At 38.4% G+C, this 22470-nt stretch overlaps 1 protein-coding gene across 1 annotated transcript in view; it reads right to left on the bottom strand.

Moving 5' to 3' along the window:
- Positions 1-22470, bottom strand: part of LOC122792351 (aprataxin and PNK-like factor) — a 637979-nt gene that overhangs the window by 347946 nt on the left and 267563 nt on the right. The window contains exon 3 of the mRNA XM_044060144.1: positions 9120-9166. Within this exon, the coding sequence (XP_043916079.1) occupies positions 9120-9166 (47 nt within the window). The remainder of the gene's footprint in view (positions 1-9119; positions 9167-22470) is intronic.

Genomic DNA, 22470 nt, shown 5'->3' with positions numbered 1-22470 from the left:
CCGTCTTAGTTTTGCACTACCTGTGACAACTGCGCAATCAGTGATACGGAATGTTCAACCTTATTTTACACTGCAATAACTGAACGTTTTAAACAGTGGCCACTTTTATACATTTACTGTATTAACCCTAATTTCAGTCAGTCGCATTACATCTCTTGGTTTTGCTTCCTATTGGCAACAGACACTGTGACACATTTTTCTTATAGTAGGTTTGTGATTCCTTTTGGCAACTTACACTGGGGTTATAGTTTTCTTACACCTACCTGTGTTGCTACCTGCATACTGAACAGAGCACTCAGTATCTCGCTCATGACTGACTGATTATTTTTCTCTGTTCTTTGCATAGTAGAACACAGTATTTGGTGGTCAGGTTCTGATATATTGGTTTCCATAGCACAACCTACATGTGGTGCTTCTTGTTAGGTCATGTCTCGGACTTCACTATAACCCTTATACCCATATACCCCCCACTGATTGACAAACTTCCAGACAAAAAGTTACTAATATTGGCCTACCTGCTTGTCACCATTTTTAAATCTTGTTTCCTCATACTAAGACGCCTACGTGTCCTCTTGGTTGGTGTGCTCACCAAATAAGATATTTTTTATGTTATTTTGTGATATTCACATGGTTTCTACATACTGATTGCATAGATGCTAAGGAATACTTCATTGATTGTTTTATAGACATGTGATTACATTATATGTAGCTACTATTGGAACTGAGGTTAATATCTAAAATGTGAAAGCAGTCGCAGAACTTGTCCTTGTCGGTGAAGTCTTCTTTCGCCTACATGTGTTCCTACCTGCATACTGAAAAGAGCACTCAGTATCTCATTCATGACTGATTGACTGTTTTTCTCTGCTCTTTGCATAGTAGTATGCAGTATTTGGTGGTCAGGTTCTATCACTCAGGCATCCTTTAACTCATTTGAAACCTGGCTATCTAACAACCAACTTATTCTGAACCCAAAACTCCTATTAGTCTTACCTAAAAATGTTAACCACCTTACACCTACTATCACTATTCTGTCTCTCAATAACACTCCTATCAAAGTTGAATCTAGCACCAAACTCTTAGGTGTGATTATAGATGATCAACTCAAATTCGACTTGCATATTAATAACTGTGTATCCATAAGACTCATCTAAAACTGGGCCTCCTTTATAGAAATAAAAAAGCTTCTAACAAACAAAGCAAAAGTAACCCTCTCTCATACTTACCTCCTACCCAGTCTGTTGTATAGCTCCCAAATCTCAACTCTTCTCTCCTTACTAAACTCAAATCAACCTATAACAATGTTGCCAGATTTGCAGCACACCAAATGTATAAATCACATCACTGTCTCTCATTAAAACACTTAAACTGGCTAGAATTACCTCACCAGCTCCTGCTCTCTCAGCTCCAAATTATTCATTCCATTCTATGTCACCCTTCCTATTGCCTCAGCTTATCTACATCTCTCAATATTCTCCCACAAGATCTCTTCATAGCTCATACCAAAACCTTCTACAAATCTATAAACCCAAGACCAAACAGCGATGCAACCTCCTTAGCTACTATCCTACCATCTCATGGAACAGGCTGCCATTAGAAATCAGGTCCCTTAATCCCCCAAAAAAATTCAAAGCATCCACTAAGGAATACTTAAAAAGTCACTGGTCCTGCCACTGTTCTCTCCCCCCATAATCTTACACCACTTTCCCTAAGACAGTCCTCCACCTGTCCCCTAAGTTGACTTTCTCTTCTTTTACCTCTTAGCTCTGTCTTGCCTTCCACTTCCTCTCTTGGACCTTGCACCCCTCTATGAAGGCAAATTCTTAACACTACTATTAAAACAACACACCGTTCACTTCCTTCCACAAACCTGATGTACAGTAACAGAAATAATACTATGTATCTTTACTTCTTGCTCAGTTGATATAATTATGTGTTTTTTTGTCATGCTGCTTCCTTCCTTACTTTTTTTGTACATAATCCTTATGCTTTTTAATTGCTTATGTTTTTGTTATGTTTAAACCTTATGTAAATGTGTGTGGAGCTTTTCTCCCTGGGCCTCTACTAAAAAAGGGCTAATCAGCTCAGTCAGACTACCCTGGTCAACAAATTTAAAATAAAATAAATAAATAAATAAATATTATCTGAAAGAACTGCAATTGTTCCCAGAGGGAAGCAGTCCTGAAAGGCTTGCAATGTCAGAACTGCCTTCATCTCCAAGACATTTATGTGCAATTTGGTCTCTCTCGTGGACCACATGCCTTGGACCATTCTTCACTGAAAATGACGCTCCACCTCAACAAGGAAGTGTCCGTGGTCACTGTGGCTACAGGTGGAAAAAAGGTGAAGGGTCTGCTGAGATAGAGGTCATCTGTCAGCATCCACCATTGCAGATGACAAATACAAAATGGAGTTAGCCTGATGGAGGTTGACAACGGATGATACAGAATAGACCACTGGACCATTAGGGTCCACTGGAAAACTCGCATGAAGAATCTTGCTAGAGAGGCCACAAGAATGGCAGCTGACATGGACCCTAGTGCCATGAGGACCAGACATCCTGGAGTTGTTGGGATATCTAGTAACAGCTGAACTTGCTGTCTCAGTGATCTTATTCTCTAATGGAAAAGTAAAAATACTGGGAAAGATTTTTTTGTTAGGAAAGAGGAGAAGGAAAAAGAGAAAGGGGAGAACTGTTAGAGAGAAACGCGAAGGGTGGAAAACAACCCTAATGCTGGCAATAAACTTGACAAGAACTAGCTAAAAAGGGAGAGGGGGTACAAAATGCTAACATGACAAATATTTATATATATCTAAAGAAACTAAGAAAGAAAAGGGACAAAACTCACTTTAAGCTAGAAGAATAAAAACCACGTATTTTTAAGCTGAGACTCCGGAAATGCGTCTGTGCTGTAAAATGGCAAACGAGAGCTGAGGGAGTTAGAGAAGAAGTAGGGCATTATGGCAGAGGGAGGAGCCTGATGCTCAGATCGTAAATATGATGAAATGGCCGAGTTGGACCTGAGGTCGGAGCCATAGATCCAGTGGAGATGCATAATGAAATGGACAACATCAGATATTAATTATTATATCTATGCAAAAAAGTATTAATATCTCTGTAGCCATGGTAGACAGACCCCAACTATCAGTGTGACTTTTGTTCACGTAGATTTGCTCTTCCTGTCTCTGCAAAGCAGTATTGTGAGTGTCACTCCATTTTTGAGATATTAGTATAATTATAAATTACATGCACATGGGCATACTGAATGGACAAATAAATGTGAATATCTGGAAAGCAATGCAAGTTGGAGACCAACTATCGGCTGTGTGCATGCTTTCATTTGATACCATGGAGTATCATATAAATACCCTCTGGTTCAAGTTATTAAAATAATTAACATGACATACATTAATATTATTTCTAGAAAATAATCTATATTTTATCTGGTAGAGAGTACCCCACTTGTCTGACAAGTCATTCCTGACCTCTGTGGTGGCTGGACATGTGAAATACTGTTATACAACACATCCAAGGTGGACATGCCTGAGATATTTACAGAAATATATTTATGTTAATGTGAATATTGCATTGCCAAGCAAATATAAATATCTGCAGATCAGAAGCAGGCAGAAAACATATCGGTGACAACTTTTACAGAATTATGATGCTTTCATTTGATACTATGGAATATCATATAAACATCCTCTAGTTCTAAGTTTCAAATATACTTTAAGGTTGGTAAAGTTATTAATAGAAATATTCATATGCCAATTATTCATAATTTGGTACAGAAAGTAATCCTACTTTCTCACTTGCTGATCACTGTATTTGGTCATCAGATATCCCCAACTTGTGTACTGAGCTGCCCTGTGAAATGTTATTATATGGATGTGGACTGAGATATTTACATACAACATGCAAATATGAATACATATTTATTGCTAAACAAGTATAAATATATGGGTACTACCCTACTACTTCCAGACAGTTTTTCAAAGCTAAAGGGCACCTTCTATGTGCTGTAACTGTCATGAACTCGAGAGGAGCTAAATCAGAGAGCTAAAAGCGAAGAGTTTTCTTTCTGAAGTTTACCTACGTAATGTGTTTCTGCTGATTGCTGTAAAAGCAATTACAGGATCACACTCTCGCAACCTAGCCCTCTGACCCACATCTAAGCACCTATTTCCACCCCATTTCAATCATGAGGCCTTCCATAAATTAATATTTATTCCACTAGGTGGCAGTATATTCCCAATTATCCCACTCCTGGAACAGATACCAGTAAAACGGTTCTAGCCGTTACTTCTGCCTACCTGAAATCTATTCCCACCTGTGAGCTCCTAGCTCTAAACCATTCAGTGCAGGGTGCCTCTCTCACCAGGTAAAACATACTCCTAACCGCCTAGCCCTCACAAGTTCAGCACACTGCCATAAATAACCAGGATCTCAGTCCTCAGACCCTTGGTGCAGATAAGGCCGACTTACTTACCAGGCTGAATAATGTTTATTCATTGATTGTTTTTTTTGGTGCCAATTCTGTGTTCCTGGTGTAGCCCCGCTCCTTTCCCCCCTCACTTCGCTTGAGCTCACTCTCCTCCCCTATGTTGCCCCCATTTCCCACTCACCCCCACTACTTCTACACTTATCCATCCCCCAATCAGCTGACCCACTGTACCACCCCCACCAGCCAATAAACTCTACCCATCCATTACCTTCTCTCCAAACATCCACAACCCCAACACCTCCCACAACTTCCCCCACTCTGGTTTGGCTCCTCCTATTCAACACTCATCAACGAGCTCTCAACACATCCACTCCACACCCCTCTTCTAATACAAGAACTTCCTGCCTGTACCAATTCCCACTCCAATATGCCTCTTTATCAATATAATACTCTTCTGTCACTAGCCTCCCTACTCACGTCTCACCATAGCCACCATCAGCACCAATTATCTCCCAACCACCCACTATAGCAACCTGAAATCACTCACCCGACCCTGCATCAACCCCTCTAAGCTTACAAGCATATACCCAACACCCAACTACCAAACTCCCATTTACCCTATCTCCCCAAGTACCTTTCCACTCCATCCAAAGAACAACCAAATTTCCAATTCCACTCCCTAATAATACTGTATCTCAGAATTATTACATCCATATCTACCTAACCATTACTAGGTTGTGATATTCACCCTAAACCAGGCCCTGTAACCCCCAGGAATAACAATAATTACTACCTTCCTTCTAAACAAAACCCAACAACTTACTAATTCTGAACCTAAACCTCCACAGTATAATGAACAAAATAGAACAGCTTCATTCCACCATCTCTTTACACAAACCTGATATCATAGTCATCACTGAAACGTGGCTTAAACCACATATCAGTGACAACTCCATAGCCCCACCTGGTTACAATATTCTCAGGTCTGACTGGGTACACAAAAGAGGCGGTGAAATAGCCTACTTCATAAAACTAACTTAAAAGATCAATTCCTACATATAGAGACCCCAGACTTCAAAAATGCTGAAACCTTACTTGCAAAACTCTCCCTAAATGAACACAATCACCTTAACTTAATTGGCATCTATATACCCAGAGGTGAAAACTTACCAATCCTTGAAACCATACTTCACTGGGCCTCCCACTCTCTACCCCAGGAAACCATCATACTAGGCTATGTTAATGTCGACTGGAGCTCTATGCACTCTCCCACTCCCACCTGCAATATCAGTCTATATAACTTCACTCAACTCATCCAGTCCCCTACACATATAGACAAGGCTACTAACAAGGAATCCACATTAGAATGGATCCTCAATCAGCACAATACTTCCCACCTATGTGGCACACTGGCCAATGCTCTCAGTGACCATATCACCACCTTTATCCTTTAGACATAGGCTAAAAACCACCAACTCCCCCTCCCTCCTATAAACCCGCTTTCGCAAAAACTTCTCCAGAGAGGACTTCCTCAGGGCCTTAAAATTCTGACTGGTCTCCCATCAAAATGCTTCCATTAGACAGAGCAGTTGAATACTTCAACTCCACATTTCTAAACATCCTCAACCAACTAGCCTCCACAAAAACAATTAGGGTATGCAGCAATCCCACCCCCTGACTCCAAAAAAACACAAGAACCTTACTCCAATGTAGGGACAAAGCCTGGAAAACCTAGCGCCATCCTAGAACACCCACAACTAGGCAAGCCTTTCTTGAACTTCGGAATAAGGCAAAAAAAAAAGTAAAGCTAGATAAGGAAAATTACTAAAATCTCCCTACAAATGAAATATAATACCAACCCTCAGAAATTCTGGGCAACAGTAAATAGTATCCTCCATACCAGCACTCCACCACACCACCCCCCAAAACATCCGTCTCAGATCTCAACACAGCCTCAAGCTTTAACAACTACTTCACCTCCTCCATACTTAAATTCAGAAACGACTCTACCCCCACCAACATCCCCCAATCCCCTATGACCCAACAAAACATCATCCACTTCACACTCAAGCTAGTACAAACATCTTCTATACAAAAATTCTTAACTCAAACCTACCATCCTTGCCGCTGACAACCTCCCCGTCAAATACCTCCAACTCTCATCCACAGTCACAGCCTATTCTATTTCATTACTAATTAACAGATTCATTACAAAAAAAAACATGGCAACCTTGTGGAAAACCTCATTCATTATTCACCTTCACAAAGGTGGCCCCTCTACCGAACCCTCTAACTATCACCCAATAGCAATTCCTTCACTCCTCTCAAAGATTCTACAGAGGTGCATACATCACCAAATCCTCTCCCACCTCCTCTCCAATAACCTTCTCTCCCCCCAAACCAACAAAATTTCCTCCCATCCCAAAGTACCTCCACTGCCCTACTTAGATTCACCAACACTATAAACTCCTACAGGAACCAAGGTAAACTAGTCGCAGCTAGGTAAACTAGTCTGAGCTATCTTCCTTGATTTATCCACGGCATCTGACATAGTATCTGACAAGAAACTTCTAATCTGTCTCTCTGACCTCAACTTTGACACCCCCACTCTGGTCTGGTTCAACAGCTATATTTTTTCCCCCTAACAGGTTTGTTTTTCAACTGAATTGTACAGGTTATAGGTCACATTAAAGGTGGGAAAAGTTTTGAAATGATTTATTGTGATCTCATTTTTTTATATCACAAAAACCTGGCATTTTAACAGGGGTGTGTACACTTTTTTATTCTATATATATATATATATATATATATATATATATATATATATATATACACACACACACACACATATATATATATATATATATATATATATATATATATATATATATATCTATATACACATATATACATACATACACACATGCACATATTTATGTCGTGGAGCGCTTTTGGAGCTGTTGATGCTGATCAAAAAGCAGCTGTTCAAATAGTGCTTGCTTTTTATGTTAGATTGTGGTACAGTGGGGAATACACCCTTTCCACACTATACTGCAATCTCTGAGATGGCATATATAATTAGCACAAGGTGCGGAAGGGGGGGGGGGGCTTCCTTCACTGCAAAAACATTTGATTTATTTTTTGAGCCTTTGTGGATTGATGTTTTTTGTACATGATGTGTTGGTATCAATGATTTTGCAATCAATGACTTTTGCTGTCAAATATTCTTTCTGCTTCTCTCTCTTGCTACACACACACATAAGAAAATCATATTTATTTTGGGCTTCTGACACCTCTGTTTTTATGACCTAATCAATTAAAATTTGGTCATTTGACCTTCTAACAATTGCTTACTTAAAGGCACCAATTATTTTACAAAACATACTACATATAACATAATGCTTTACATACCAAGAGAACAAATGTAATATTAAATAGCTATGATATTTTAATAAATAAATAAAGAAATGCAACTCGTACAAAAGCCTCCACTGACAACACATTAATTCCATTGGTCAAATTGTCTTACACTTCAATAAATAAACTGCTTCTGGATTTATAAGTATTTTTATTCTGGGTCCTAGTCTACCTTCTGCTGTTATTAAAATAAATGTGTCATGCTACACTGAAGCATCTTTACCATGTTTCGCTCCAAAAAGCCTTACAGCATTTATATAATTTTCATTTAAAATATCCCAGAGGTGTTCCCAGATTCTGTCTTTGAAACTCAGCACTGTGTCTGCAATAAACTGCTAGTGAAATGAATAAAATATAACTACAAGTCAGTTTCTTCATTTTACAAGTTACAAAATTATTAATCTAAGATTGTAGTCCATTTATGAATCACATTTTGCATTGTTCACATGCAAACATATGTTACATGGCACATATGATAATGATGGAAACAATCAGTGTTTAAGCTTTACCATATTTCATGTAATCCTTTAAAGAATAGCCTCAAACACAACAACTAGGCTTTAGAGAAAATAAATACATAATGCTACAGCACTTCAGTGTGAACTAATTGATACAAGTTTTCATTCATTGCCAAAATCTCCTTATCCAGTTCAAGGCTATGAGGAGCCACAGACTTCCAGGCTTGCCTGCCTTCATTCATTTCTGTCACCTAATCATCCAGTTCAGAGTTATGTGCAGCCACAGACCATGATGACAAGTTAAGAAATTAAAGTGGGAAGCCAATCTTGGATGGGATGCCAGCCCACTGCAGTACACATATACAATGTACACATACTTTATGGCAGTTTAGAAACCTGTTAGGTCACCTACTTGTAACACTGAGGTATGAGCTCTTGATGAAAACCCACAAGTGCACAGGAGTATATGCAGAGCCCACATAAAAAGCACCCTAGCTAATAAACAAACTGGACAACCAAGCCCTGTGGGAGTTGACAAAGCATTCAACTTAGCTGTACAGTTTCATTAATCGGCTGCCAAAAAACTAGACCACATCACGTGAAGGGAAGGATGACGTAAATACTATGAAAGGCATATTAAGGACAAGTTGCTGACCATTAATTTTACTGACAAACAGCAGCTAAACATGGCATCAAGCTTTACTGAAAATATTTTCATTTACTTTTAGACAGCAAAGTATGCATGTTGCAGAGTAACTACTGCTTGAAAAGGAAAATAAACTGAAATTGAAGTGATAGATACCTGGGTTTTCTGTATGCTTGTACTCTATTTTATGTTGAGGGTTCTTTCTGAAAAATTAGAAATAAAAAATGTTGGAATACTTATTGGCACTATATTAATAGTACATCATCACTTACAGTTCTCAATACAAAAAAAATACCATGATAAGAGCATTGAGCTTGAGTTTTACAGTATGGGTTAGACAATACACTTGAAAAATTATGCCACCTGCAATACTGAATAAACAATTTATGTTTACTGGTATAAGAGAAGAATGAGATAATATCCGGTAAATGGTATCAGATATGTCAGCTTTATGATTCTTTTGAAACTAAGGCCACTTGGCGGCATCTGCATCACTGCTCACAGCTGCTATTCATAAAGCATGGTCATTTACAACATGCTTTGCTTCTATAAAGTCAGGCAACTATTAACTATTAAAGACTTTAACAAATCAAGAAACTGGTGTTGAAGAACTACAATACAGACAATCAGAGATCAATTATCAGCTCAGACAGTGGAGGAGACTGTGAGGGAGGGGTGGGAAAGGAGTAGCTTTGCAGGCTCACCTACACCAGGAGACAGAAAGACATTTCTGCCTGTGATAAGGTGATGCAGATAGTGTCATTTTCAAGGGGCAAATTGCTGTTAACTTTGGCACTGGAGAGGAACACAACTAACTGCCATTATCTGTGGCAATGCAGATGATGTTACTAGCTCTGCCCAATTAGCAAATACCAAAAAAAAAAGCCTCTCGCATGGAGGATCAGCGTATATGACTCTGCAGGTTGCTCCACTCTAACTCCCTTTCCCAACCCACCATTGGTGCAGCCACAGTCCCAATCCCAGGGGAATAATACTGGCGATACTTAAGGTAATATTGTGCATATAAGCAGCTAATGGTCAGTTGGGGGCATGCAAATTGTAGCTCAATGTGTGTGTATGTACCTTTAAGAAGTTATCCAAGGGATGCACAAGTGTATAAATACTAACCACATGTGAACCTAACTGCCATTTTGTAGTAAGCTGTTGAGATGTAAGCATGTATGTATGTAAGGTCTGTCGGTTAACCAGTTCATTTATATTTTATGAAGCTGCGATCGATCCTGATGTGTTTTTATGTATTAAGGCATCTATACAAAATACCCCGCCTGCTTGTTATCTATGTTAGAAAGGAAAGAGTGACATGGTGTCAGAAAATACATGTCTAACAAGACTTGAAGCCAGGATGGAATCCAAATTCTTCAGTTTGAGTTCGAGGGGCACCCGGTTGGAACTGGAGGAATATACAGGAGTGAATCATCCCTACTGTACATATACTTTGCAGAAAAGGTCAGAAATTAATTTCAGATATTAAACTTGCTCAGCAATATTTCTTATTCGCAAAATATGAAACAAGGCACACAGAATGCTCTGAACGATATATGCATAAACTATGTCCGATATTAATAAAAATATTCAAATTACTACGGAAAATGTTTGAATTAAAGTCCGAATTGCATAAAATGAATAAAATAGGAGGAAATTACCGCATTTTCGCAAAGCATGTATTTATCATATTAGTCAAAGATAACTAAGTTATCAGAAGAGTATAAAGTGTTCGCATGTTTGTGCAATATTACACTAAAGTTAGTTTGCAGAATACAGCCATTTCAGAGCATATTTCACAAAGTACAGTATTCTGAAGAGTTTATTGTGCATTTGAATGTTATTGCAAGCTCACAGAACAGTTTGTTCATATATAATTACAAGGGCCAGTGTGCTTGTACATACTTTGTGGGCATGGCAGATGGATTCCAAAAACCCAGTGCACTTGTGACAGTAATATTGCTGAAAACTGGAGAGTGTTTGAGCAAGAGAATGACATTCTTATACAGGCTGCATTTTCTGATAAAGACCGTACAACGGCATTTATTCTGCTTAATTTAGTTGGGTCAGAAGTCATAGAAAGGGAATGTTCTTTTGTGTATGCACCTGCTATTTATGCTGGAGAGGGAGAAAACCATCATAATGTACCGGCTGAGTCAAGGGAGGACCCTGAGTGCTTAAAACATAAATTTAGAGAAATGTGTAACCCCCAGACAAATGTTACAATGGAAAAGCATTTATTTTACACAACAGATCAAAAAGCCTGGTGAAACTTTTGCAGCATATATTACTGACTTGAGAAACAAAAACAAACCAAAGCAGTATGGAATAAATAAAGCTCCAAAAATCCCATGTAAACAGCAAAGCTAAAATCCACAAGATGGAGTAGGTTTACTAAACATATACTTAAAACACTTTAAAACAACTATAGGGTGGATAAGCACTTTCGAAAAACATCCTTCAGATCCATATAACCATTAAAGCACAACAGACTTTTTAAAGGGGGGCTTGACCAATCAGATCTCTTTCCTGAGCCGATGCCTCTTATGCCGGTTTTAAAGGGAGAATACCATTTAATCCTGGTTCACAGTCCGCTCTTAAGTCTGCAATCCATTGACGTTCTTTGAACTCAGTAGTATTAAATAAGTCACCTCTTCTAGGTCTATTCATTACACATTCTAGCACTATAAAGGAAAATTTATGTCCAGGAAATTGCATAAGATGGTGTGACAATGCATCCGTATTGACCTTATGTTTGATCTCATTTAAATGTTTTAAGATCCTGGTCTTGAACAGACAGTTTTTTTTCCAACATAAAACTGCACACAGTGTTGGCATGTAGCAATATACACCACATTCTTGGTGTTACAATCTGCAAAAGTATTAAACTGATATGTTCTCTTAGTAACTGGATATACAAATTTATTTGTAATATTAATAAAAGACATGCTCTACATCGGACACACTTACAGGTACCTTTCTTCTGGGTATATAACTTATTAGTCATTGCCTTGTCACCACATAGTAATCATTTCAGATTCGGTTTATTGTTGAAGCAGAATTTAGGGGTTTCTCCTACAATTCTCTTCAATGACACATCTGCTGTTAGTATTTTTCTAATTATTTCTTACTATATCACATATCTGCTGGATATCCTTGGCTATACATAAGGGTACATCTTATATTCTCACTTTCTTCCCTTCTTTGAGTTTTAATTCTTCCTACATCATGATGAAAGTATGGTTTCTTCCTTACTAGACTCATTGAATCAACTGCCATTTCCCCTATCTCTATTTCCTTCAGTCTATAGCCCCTTTCATACAGGCATTTATTTACATTGGAAATTTCAACAGCTTGATCTTCCTGCTTAGTAGTCAACCTCAAACTTCTTAAAAACTGCTTTTTTTATAACCTGCAGAAAAATGTGAGCAGGATGCATATTATTAAGATGTAACAAATAATTATGTCAGCAAGCTTTACGGTACATCCTTGTATCTATAGTACCATTTTAGTTTTCAAAACAGTAAAGTCCAGGAAATCAATTCTATCTAAAGCACTATGGACTTCAAAATCTAGGAAATGTGTAGTAGATTTCAAAAACTCAACAAATGCACTCAGTTGTTTCTATTCACCTTCCCATAAAAGAAAAATATCATCCACAAACCCTTTATAAAACAGCAGTTGTTTTATCCATACATTACGATAATTGAAGATGTATTCCTTTTCCCATTGTACCACTACAATATTAGAATATGAATTAGCACATGGGGTGCCCACTGCAACACCCCATTTCTGCAGAAAATACTGATTTTCATATGATAGTATGTTATTCTCGAATATCTCCAAAAGTATACAAATCTGTACAACTTCCTGTTTCTCATAGGTATTATCTGACATCAAAAACCTTCACACATTCTCTATGCCATATTCATTTGGGATGACCGTAAATAAACTCCTGATGTCCATCATGACCATGAGTACTGTTTCCAAAGAACAATACATCTTGCTAAACGTAGATAAACATAAAATAAAGTCTTCTGTGTCGTTCAATACTGTGGTAGCTTTACTTAATCCTCTTTTTAACTGATGTTCCACATAGATAGATATTGGTTCCATGATCCAGCCATTGCCTAAAACAATCGGATGCGTGGGTGGATCAATAGGGTCTTTGTGAATCTTAGGTAATCCTCTAATAACAGGAACCATAGGAAAGTTCACCTGAAAGTAATTAAACAAATCTTGGCTAATGACTCTTGTCAACAAAAGATCATGTAGATCTATATCTACCTTATTTATCATTTTATCCAGTTCAAATTTCTGTATCAGCTTATATGTATTTACATCCTTAAGTAATTGCATCATTCTGTTGTCATACCAGGTCTTATCTAACACCACCAATGTTCCTCCTTTATCTGCTGTTCTAAAAACTAATTGGTTGTTATTCATTAAGTCTCTCAAAGCCTGTCGCTCATCCATACATAAATTATAAAAACGTTTTCTATTCCCATTACATCTATTATTCCATAATTTTGTAGCTTCATCCTCACATACCTTAACAAAGGTCTCTATTACCAGATGTAAAGGTGGAATCAAAGAACTTGGTTTCTTAAACATAACTGCTTCCATATCGGCTCGTGTCTTTCCATCATCTTAATACATATTCCTTAAAGTCAAGTTCCTTGCAAAACATTTAAGGTCTATTATAAACTCACTAAGTCCTGATGGCAGTGAGGGAATTAATGTTAATACCTTGTTCAGAAGGTTGCATTCAACTTCACTTAGTGAATACTGAGATAAATCCACAACTAGCATGGTGTCCATAACAGAAGAAAGGTCTCCTCTTCTTCCTGTCTCTGCTTAGAGACTGATATTTCCTGCGTGAATGTCTTTGTTTCAACAAGATGGCAGGTCCAAAAAAACGGTATATGCATAGTCGTTTCCTTCGGACGAGTTCTTATGGCATTATGGATTGCTGTACCCTGTGTGGTGTACTCTTGGAGAATTAAGGAATTTATTGAACTAATATCTATATTTATAGTTGTACATCCACCTACAGCATCATCTCTATGTTCTTCAGATGCCATATTTTCCCTTTTTTTCTTTCTAATATCCTTATTTTCTGATATAACATCATGCCCCTTTTGCTCAGAGGCATTTGCTTCACTCCCTTTGAACTTTGGAGTATTCATACCTATTTTTTCTTTCTTCTCAAATGTTTTATATGGCAACTCAAAGATATTAAGTTCTTTAAAATCCTTGAAATCCCTGGCCAACTTCCTGGTCTTGATCTGTTTTAATTTATCATCATAAGTAGTGAGAACACATTGCAGATTCTCTATTTCCAAAAGAAACATTTCTGTTAACGCAGCATCTTCCAACTCGTCGTGTTTACTTTCTATGAAGCAATCAGCCTTTTCTTCCTTTGGCTTGAAATAATCAATTAGCAATCTGATATACTTAAAGCTAGTTTTCAGGTAAATCGTTTGCCACCTAGCTAACAATTCAGGGTATAAATTCCCATATGATGGCATACATTTTACTCTCAAACTTCTAGGTAATATATTACAGTGCAAGCATGCTTCCAAGTGAAACCGCTGCTATTGTAACCTTTTCAATCTAAAGGCAGTAGCTTCTATCTGTTTAAAAACCATATTAAAATGTTCCGTTGACAAGTCCACATAGTTATCTTGACAGTCTGTTTGAGCAAGATTAAGATGTAGCAGCGGGTTCATACTCACTGTCAACATATTCTTTACACAATTACATCTCATTCTTTTACTGCTACAAGCACTTACTGTCCAAACATCTTTCTTCGGTCGATAACAACTCTACATTCTCACCTTCCGCCATGTGCCATTCTGTAAGCAAAAACCAAGTAACAAAAACAAACCAAAGCAGAACAAAATAAATAAAGCTCCAAAAATCCAATGTAAACAGCAAAGCTAAAATCCATAAGATGGAGTAGGTTTATTAAAAATATATTTAAAACACTTAAAACACTTTAAAACAATGATAGGGTGGATAAGCACTTTCGGAAAACCTTCTTCCGATCCATTTAACCATTAAAACACAACAGGCTTTTTTAAGGGGGGCTTGAACAATCAAATCTCTTTCCTGAGCCGATGCCTCTTCAATGCCCGTTTTAAAGGGAGAATACAATTTAATCCTGGTTCACAGTCCGCTCTTAAGTCTGCAATCCATTGATGTTCTTTGAACTCGGTAGTATAAGTCACCTCTTCTAGGTCTATTCATTACACATTCTAGCACCATAAAGGAAAATGTATGCCCAGGAAATCACATGTTGTGACAATGCATTCGTACTGACCTTATGTTTGATCTCATTTAATTGTTTAAAAATCCTGGTCTTGAACAGACAGTTGTTTTTCCAACATAAAACTGCACACAGTGTTGGCACATAGTAATATACACCACATTCTTGGTGTTAAAATCCGCAAAAGTATTCACCTGATATGTTCTGTTAGTAATTGGATGTACAAATGTATTTGTAATATTAATAAAGGGACATGCTCTACATCTGCCACACTTATAGGTACCTTTCTTCTGGGTATATAACTTAGTTGTCATTGCCTTGTCACCACAGTGTAATCATTTCAGATTCAGTTTATTCTTGAAGCAGAATTTAGGGATTTCTCCTACAATTCCCTTCAATGACACATCTGCCGTTAGTATTTTCCAATTATAGTAAGAACTCACTGAGTCAGCGAACTCAAAGCATGGACCCCAACCTTCTTTCATTGCCAACTGTCGTAATTGTGGTGGAAATCACTAATCTAAAAGGGAAAAGTGTTTAGCTTTTGGTCAGCAATGCCAAAAATGCAATATGTTGCATCATTTTAAGAGGTTTTGTAAATCAAAAGGCCCACATTCTTTTATTAAAAGGGAACATTTTTAGAAACAAGTCGATCGATTAGAAAGCTGCAACCCTACTTTTTATGTTGATGGCGTGCTGGTGCTTCATGACATAGTCAATGCAGTACATTTAAGGGCAAAGAATGAAGTATTTTGTACTGTTCAGATAAATGGCAAACCCACAGAGCTCAAAGTTGACACCGGTTCCAAGTGCAATGTTATGTCAGCAGAAACATTTGCTAGTGTGTGTTACGGTGGAAAGCTTGATTTGGCAAGGTGTGCGAAGCTTGTTGCTTATGGAGGTGAAGAAATTCACACTGTCTCAGTAGTGCTTTCATGTTACTCTGCTGGAAGAAGATACGACTTGTTATTCTATGTGGTCAAGAGGCACATCCAGTCACTGTTGGGCTCTGAGACAGTTTGAAAATGGGACTGCTTTTATTTAATAAGGAAGTCTATCATGTTAGCTTAAAAGACCACTACTCTAATTTTGTCCAGTACATTTTTTCTACCTATGCTGGTCTTTTTGAAGACAAACTAGGGAAATTTCCAGTTGTGCATTCCATGAAGTTAGATCCAGATGTCATTCCAGTTATCAGGCCAGCTTGAAAAGTTCCAATAGCCACGCAGGACAGAGTCAAAGCTGAGTTAGATAAAATGGTGCAACAAGGTGTAATTTATCCAGTTGCAACACCAACTGAATGGGTATCTTCCATGGTGGTAGTTCATAAGAAAAGTTCAGATGACATCAGAATATGTATTGATCCATGAGATTTGAACAAAGCACCAAAAAAACCTCTTCATCCAATGCACACAGTTGAAGAAGTCACAGCCTTGATGCCAAAGGCCACTGTTTTTTCTGTCTTAGATGCAAAGACTTCATTTTGGCAGATTCAGCTCGACAAGAAATCCTCATTGCTCACTACTTTCAGTACTCCATCTGGCAGGTACAGATTTTTGAGAATGCCATTTGGGATGGAGCAATTTTTCTGGGTATCCTTGCGCTATTACAGTAGACAACATACTAGTAAGAGGTAATGGTGAAGTTGAGCATGACAGAAACCTCAGAAAAGTTCTAGAAAGAGCATGTCAAGTGAATCTCAAGCTCAATCCACAAAATGCAAAATTAGACTACAAGAAGTTACTTATGTTAGTCATTTATTTACCAGTTCGAGCTTAAGACCAGACCCTTCAAAGCAGACAGCCAATCTCAAGATGCCAGCTCCAGACAATGTTCAAGCCTTACAATGTTTTCTTGGCATGGTTAACTATTTAGGCAAGTTCATTCCAGACATCAGCCAACTTTCAGCACCGCTTACAGAGCTGACACGTAAAGATGCATCATGGTCTTGGTTAGAGCAGCACAAAACAGCATTTGATGTCCTGAAACAGAGAACTGCTAGTCCACCAACTCTCAGATACTATGATGTTCACAAGCCAGTTACACTTTCATGTGATGCTTCAGAATTTGGGTGTGGTGAGTTGTCCAGTGTTCCAATTCCAGAGGAAGTTCCAGTGAATATTCCCATCCCTGTGATGAATCCAGAAGTTCCTAATAGGAGTTGTTCACTGAAAACTGCCTCTGTTGCTAAATTTAGTCCAGACTGTTATGTTACGAGATTTGGTCGTATCTCTAAACCATGTAACAGATACACAGCAACTTGGACATGAACACTGTGTTTTGCTTCTAAAGTCTATAGCAATGCATGCCTAACTCTAATACTGTTTTTACAAAGGGTAATCTTTTTAAGAGGGAGGATGTAGATCAATGTGCGTGTCTGTACCTTTAAGAAGCTATCCAAGGGCTTGCACAAGTGTATAAATACTGAGCATGTGTCAGTCTGACTGCCATTTTGTAGTAAATTACTGAGATCTAAGCATGTATGTATCTAAGGTCTGTCTGTTAACCAGTTTTGTTTATATTTTATGAAGCTGCTATCTATCCTGACATGTTTTTATGTATTAAATCATCTAAACGAAATACCCCACCTGCTTGTCATCTATGTTAGAGAGGGATCAAAGGAAACAATTCTAAATACTGCACTGAAGTGTAAAATCGATGCATTTCTGCCAATCCTTCATTTATTTTATAAGAAGACAAATCACATTCATGTGCTACTTTAATACAAAGGATTTACAAAGCATTGCAGCCCACAGAAAAGCTTTACTGGGTGCAAAGTGCTCAGTATATGTTAATGATGTTGACTCTGCAATTCCTATACTCTCTTTCTGTGTTACTGATCATCTTTTCTACTTGGGATATTTTCTTTCCACTTAAGTGCTCAAAATCAAATGCTTGTAAATAAAACACATGGACACACCTATAGCATAAACACACCGTCACATATAAACATACACCCAATAACATTCACATTTATATAAGGTCTGTTAGACCAAGTAGTGGAATATTACTCCTTAGGTAAATAAACGTGTATCAATTTAACTATGTACTCTGTTTTACCCATTGTTCTATATTTTTGTCAGTTTCTCAAGTATTTATTTATGCTTATTCATATGCTCAGCTTTATGTATTGTTAAATATTCCTGCTAGAATCTAAAGTTCCTAATTATGTATTTATTTTCATTTATAAGTTTAATTGGGGTCACGTACTGATCTGTGTGGAATTAGTTTAGCCATTTTCTGGGTGAAGAGTACAAGCAGAAACCCAAAGAATAATTTACAAAATTTTATGCAGTAGAAGGGTACTCGAGTTCCTCAAAACGTGTATGCATTAATTTACAGTACAAAGTCCAGTTGGGTAAATTAAACTTACCAAAAAGTCTGTGCTTGAATGACCACTGCTGCAGTCGCCTTAGCTATAGAGATTATATGCTGTCAAGGATATAACAGCCAGTCATCTTCCAAAGCTTCAGGGCACCTTCAATTTGCCGAAACTGTCAAGCAGCGTGAGCTGAGCTGACTAAATGACAAGTTTGGGCACAAAGCCCTTCAGTGCTTTCCTGCCAGCTCAGAAAGGGAGGCTGAGCCCTGAAAGGGAAATGCTAGGAGCAGCAAAAACTAAATGTCCACACTCTGGCATAAAAATAAAAAACACCAAAAAACAAGGGAGATGGAGGAAGGGAGGAAGTGGCTAATGCAGCAGTGATCATTCAAACATCTACTGTTATGGTAAGTTTAACTTGCATAATTGTACTATGTTCAAAATGTTAATCATCGCTGCAGTAGCCTTAGCCATACGAGTAGATTACCTTAGCTAAGTACACTTGGGAGGTGGAAGAAAAAGACTCCAGAAGCTCCTGGAAAATGTTTGTTCTGGACCTACAGAAGGACTTCAACTTACAGTGCTTTACAAAAGTATGTACAGAGGACCAAGTTAAGGTTTCTAGAATACTTCTAGAATCCAAACCTTTCCAAAAAGCCAGAAATTAAGCTAAGGCCTTGGTAGTGTGGGCCTTGACCCTGCTTGGAATTGTTTTGTAATGGTGAGTATAACAAAAGGTAATAGTGCCTTGAACAACTATTTGGGAATAGTCTGTTGTGACAAAGGTTGCCCCTTTTCTTACTTTCACAAGAAATAAATAATTGATCTAAATATCTGAAAGATTTAATTCTGTCAAGATAATACCAGAGTTGTCTGTGGACATCCAAGGTATGGAGTATCCTTTCTCCCTCATTTTTAGGTTCGGTAAAGAAAATGGGCAGATGGATAGTTTGGCTTAAAGTAAACTCAGACATCATTTTAAGCATAAAAGAAGGATTAGTTCTCAAAGAAACCCTGTCCTGCTGCAAAATGAGGTAGGGTAAACTCTCCATAAGAGCTTGCAACTCAGATACCCTTTTGCAGAGGTCAGAACAATCAGTAAAACTGCTTTACATGTAAAGAACTTCAACTCAGACAGGCTAAATGGTTCAAATGGAGCAAGTGTTAGCTTGTCTAACACAAAATAAAGATCCCAAGGAGAAGTCACTGGTTTTCTTGGAGACCTCTTATGCATAACCCCTTTTAAGAACATTTTGACATGAGACTGCACTGAAAGAGTGGGATCCATAGGCTGACATGCAGAAATGGCCAATAAATGAACCATGACAGAGGAAAAAGAAAGCCCACAGGATAGTAATTCTTACAAACATTGTAAAACCAGAGAACAACTAACCCCAAATGAGTGCTGGTTATATTGTTGTCACCAACTAGAAAACCTTTTCTATGTACTAACATACGACTTTCCAGTAGCAGGCTTTCTTGCCTCCATTAGCACTGCTGCATGTTCTCAGTACAAGGGTGCTTAAAAGGAATTAAGACCCTATCATCTAGGCAGTCAATTAAAGCTGACTGATGTTGGGGTATATCAAACATTCCTGTTCTTGTGTTTGTAGATGGAGTCTGTGAAGAAGCATGTGGTAAATGCCCCTTACTATTTCCAAAAGAAGGGAGAACCAAAAATGCTGAGGCCAAAAGGGAGTCACCACAATGATCTTGGGGCAATGTTTCTGAATCTTCATTAGTTACACTGGATAATAGTGGAAAGGCTGGAAAAACACACACAGACATTCCTATCCATGGAAAAGAAAAGGCATCTGTCTTCCCAGCCTTCTTGTATGGAGTCCTAGAACAAAATCTTGATTTGATTATTCAGAGAGGAGGCAAAGTGTTTTATGTGAAGAACTCCCCAGTGATGGAGCATATCTTAGAAGACCCCCGGATCTAGTTTCCTTTCGTGAGGGTCTGCTCTGATCCTGCTCAGCCTGTCACACAATTTTGCTCTGACAGAATGTAGGATGCCTGGAAAATGAGACTGTCTGTGAAATTAAATCACAAACTAAGATGGCTAGTCTGCAAAGGGGAGTACAACCTGGTTCTCCCTTGCTTCTTGATGTACCACATAACCGTGGTATTTTGTCTGCAACCTCCTGAAGAGGTCCCAGGGACAAAAGATGATTCAGAGAGTTAAGTGCCTTGATCACTGTAAGCATCTACTTAATATTTATGTGCCTGCATCTGTTCTTGGTGTCCCACACCCCCTGCACTTTTATCTTTCCTGAAACTGCTCTCCAAGCAAAGTTCCAAGCATCTGTGGTGACTAATTGCTTTGGAGGGGGGGTCTGAATTCAAGGATATCTGTTGTCTCCACCAAAAGATTTCTCTTGTAACAAAACCTAGCACTGGGATTTGAAAAGATAAAGGGTGTTGTAGCTAGGACCAAAGAGACTTCAGATACCAATGTAACTTTCTCATGAGGAGATTTGACAGGTGTGTCATGAGAATCATAGATGTTGTGAGACTCAAAATTCTGAGTTATTCCCTTGCAGTGACCAAAGTCTGCATGGTAAACCGTAGAAATATATCTAGATAAAAATGTATTTTTTCTGTGTAAGAAAGGGTCTTTGAACTGATATCCCAAAAACTCAATCATGTGTGAAGGAGTCAAGAAAGACTTTTGAATGTTCTCTTGGAATCCCAGCTTGTGTATCAGATCTCTCACCCAACAGAGAGATTCCTTACACTTTGAATACGACTCTACAAAGATAAGCAAGTCATCTACATTTGGAAAAATTTGGATACCCTGTAGCAATACACTCTTGGTGCAGTGGATAGTTCTCCAACTGATAATGTGATCTAGACACACAAAACCTTAAAAAAATCTGAAGTCTAAATGAAAAGGGATGTGATAATAAGCATCTTTTAAATCCAGTGTTACCAGGAAACCTGAAAGAGGAAGAAGAGGTAACAGGTTGTGAATAGCATCATTTTGAATTTGGGCACTATCACAAACAGGTTTAAGAAAAAAGATCCAGAACTGTTTTTTTTTTCTTTGGCACTAGGAACATCCTTGAATAAAACCCTCTCCCCACCCGGGAAAGAGGAAAGTACAGTTTTGTACCTACCATAAATGTAGATGTTCGAGTGCTAATACAGCTGCAGTCATAACAGATGAGTTTTCCTGCCTTCAGGCGGGTCCTCGGTCGGCCGAATTCCAAAGTCGAGGTCCGGCGTCGGATGTCGTCGCTTCCTCCCTGACGTCAGTGCGACAGGGGTATAAAAGAACCAGCCGACGCCATTTTCTTCAGTTTTTCTTGCCCCAGATGTCAGGTGCCCCCAGAAGGAAGGCAATACATAAATTTATGTAATAATGCAATGCAGTATAATCAAAAAACAGTAGTTGCAAGCAAATACACCATAAAAGAATACCCCAATCAGGTTGTATGAGGAAGTGTTAGCCATTAGGCCTGTCCCAGAGGTGAAGGAGGGAGGGAAACCTGGACTGCAGCTGTAGTAGCACTCGAACATCTACATTTATGGTAGGTACAAAACTGTACTATGTTCATCGTGCATACAGCTGCAGTCATAACAGATGGGTAGAATACCAAAGCTAAAAAAGGGGTGGTAGGCACTAGGTGGAACTAGGAGGAGCCAGGATGCCCTGCAAGACTGCAGTGGCAAAGCCTGCTCTAGATTTGGAGTATAATGGTAGGTGATAGTGCTTGGAGAAAGTATGTACAGAACTCCAAGTGGCAGCTTCCAAAATATCTTTGGTAGGAACCCCCCTGAGGAAAGCTGCAGAGGTAGCTGTGGCCCTTGTGGAGTGAGACTTGATGCCTGCAGGTACAGTTTTACCACGAAAAGAGTAACAAAAGCGTATGCACTGGGCTATCCATTTTGAGATTGTCTGTTTG

The sequence above is a fragment of the Protopterus annectens genome, chromosome 1.part2 (genome assembly GCF_019279795.1).
Source record: "Protopterus annectens isolate FY-2018-M chromosome 1.part2, PAN1.0, whole genome shotgun sequence".
In the NCBI taxonomy this organism is placed as follows: Eukaryota; Metazoa; Chordata; order Ceratodontiformes; family Protopteridae; genus Protopterus; species Protopterus annectens.
Note: the sequence above shows the minus strand (reverse complement) of the source record. Positions and strands in the feature narration are given on the sequence as shown.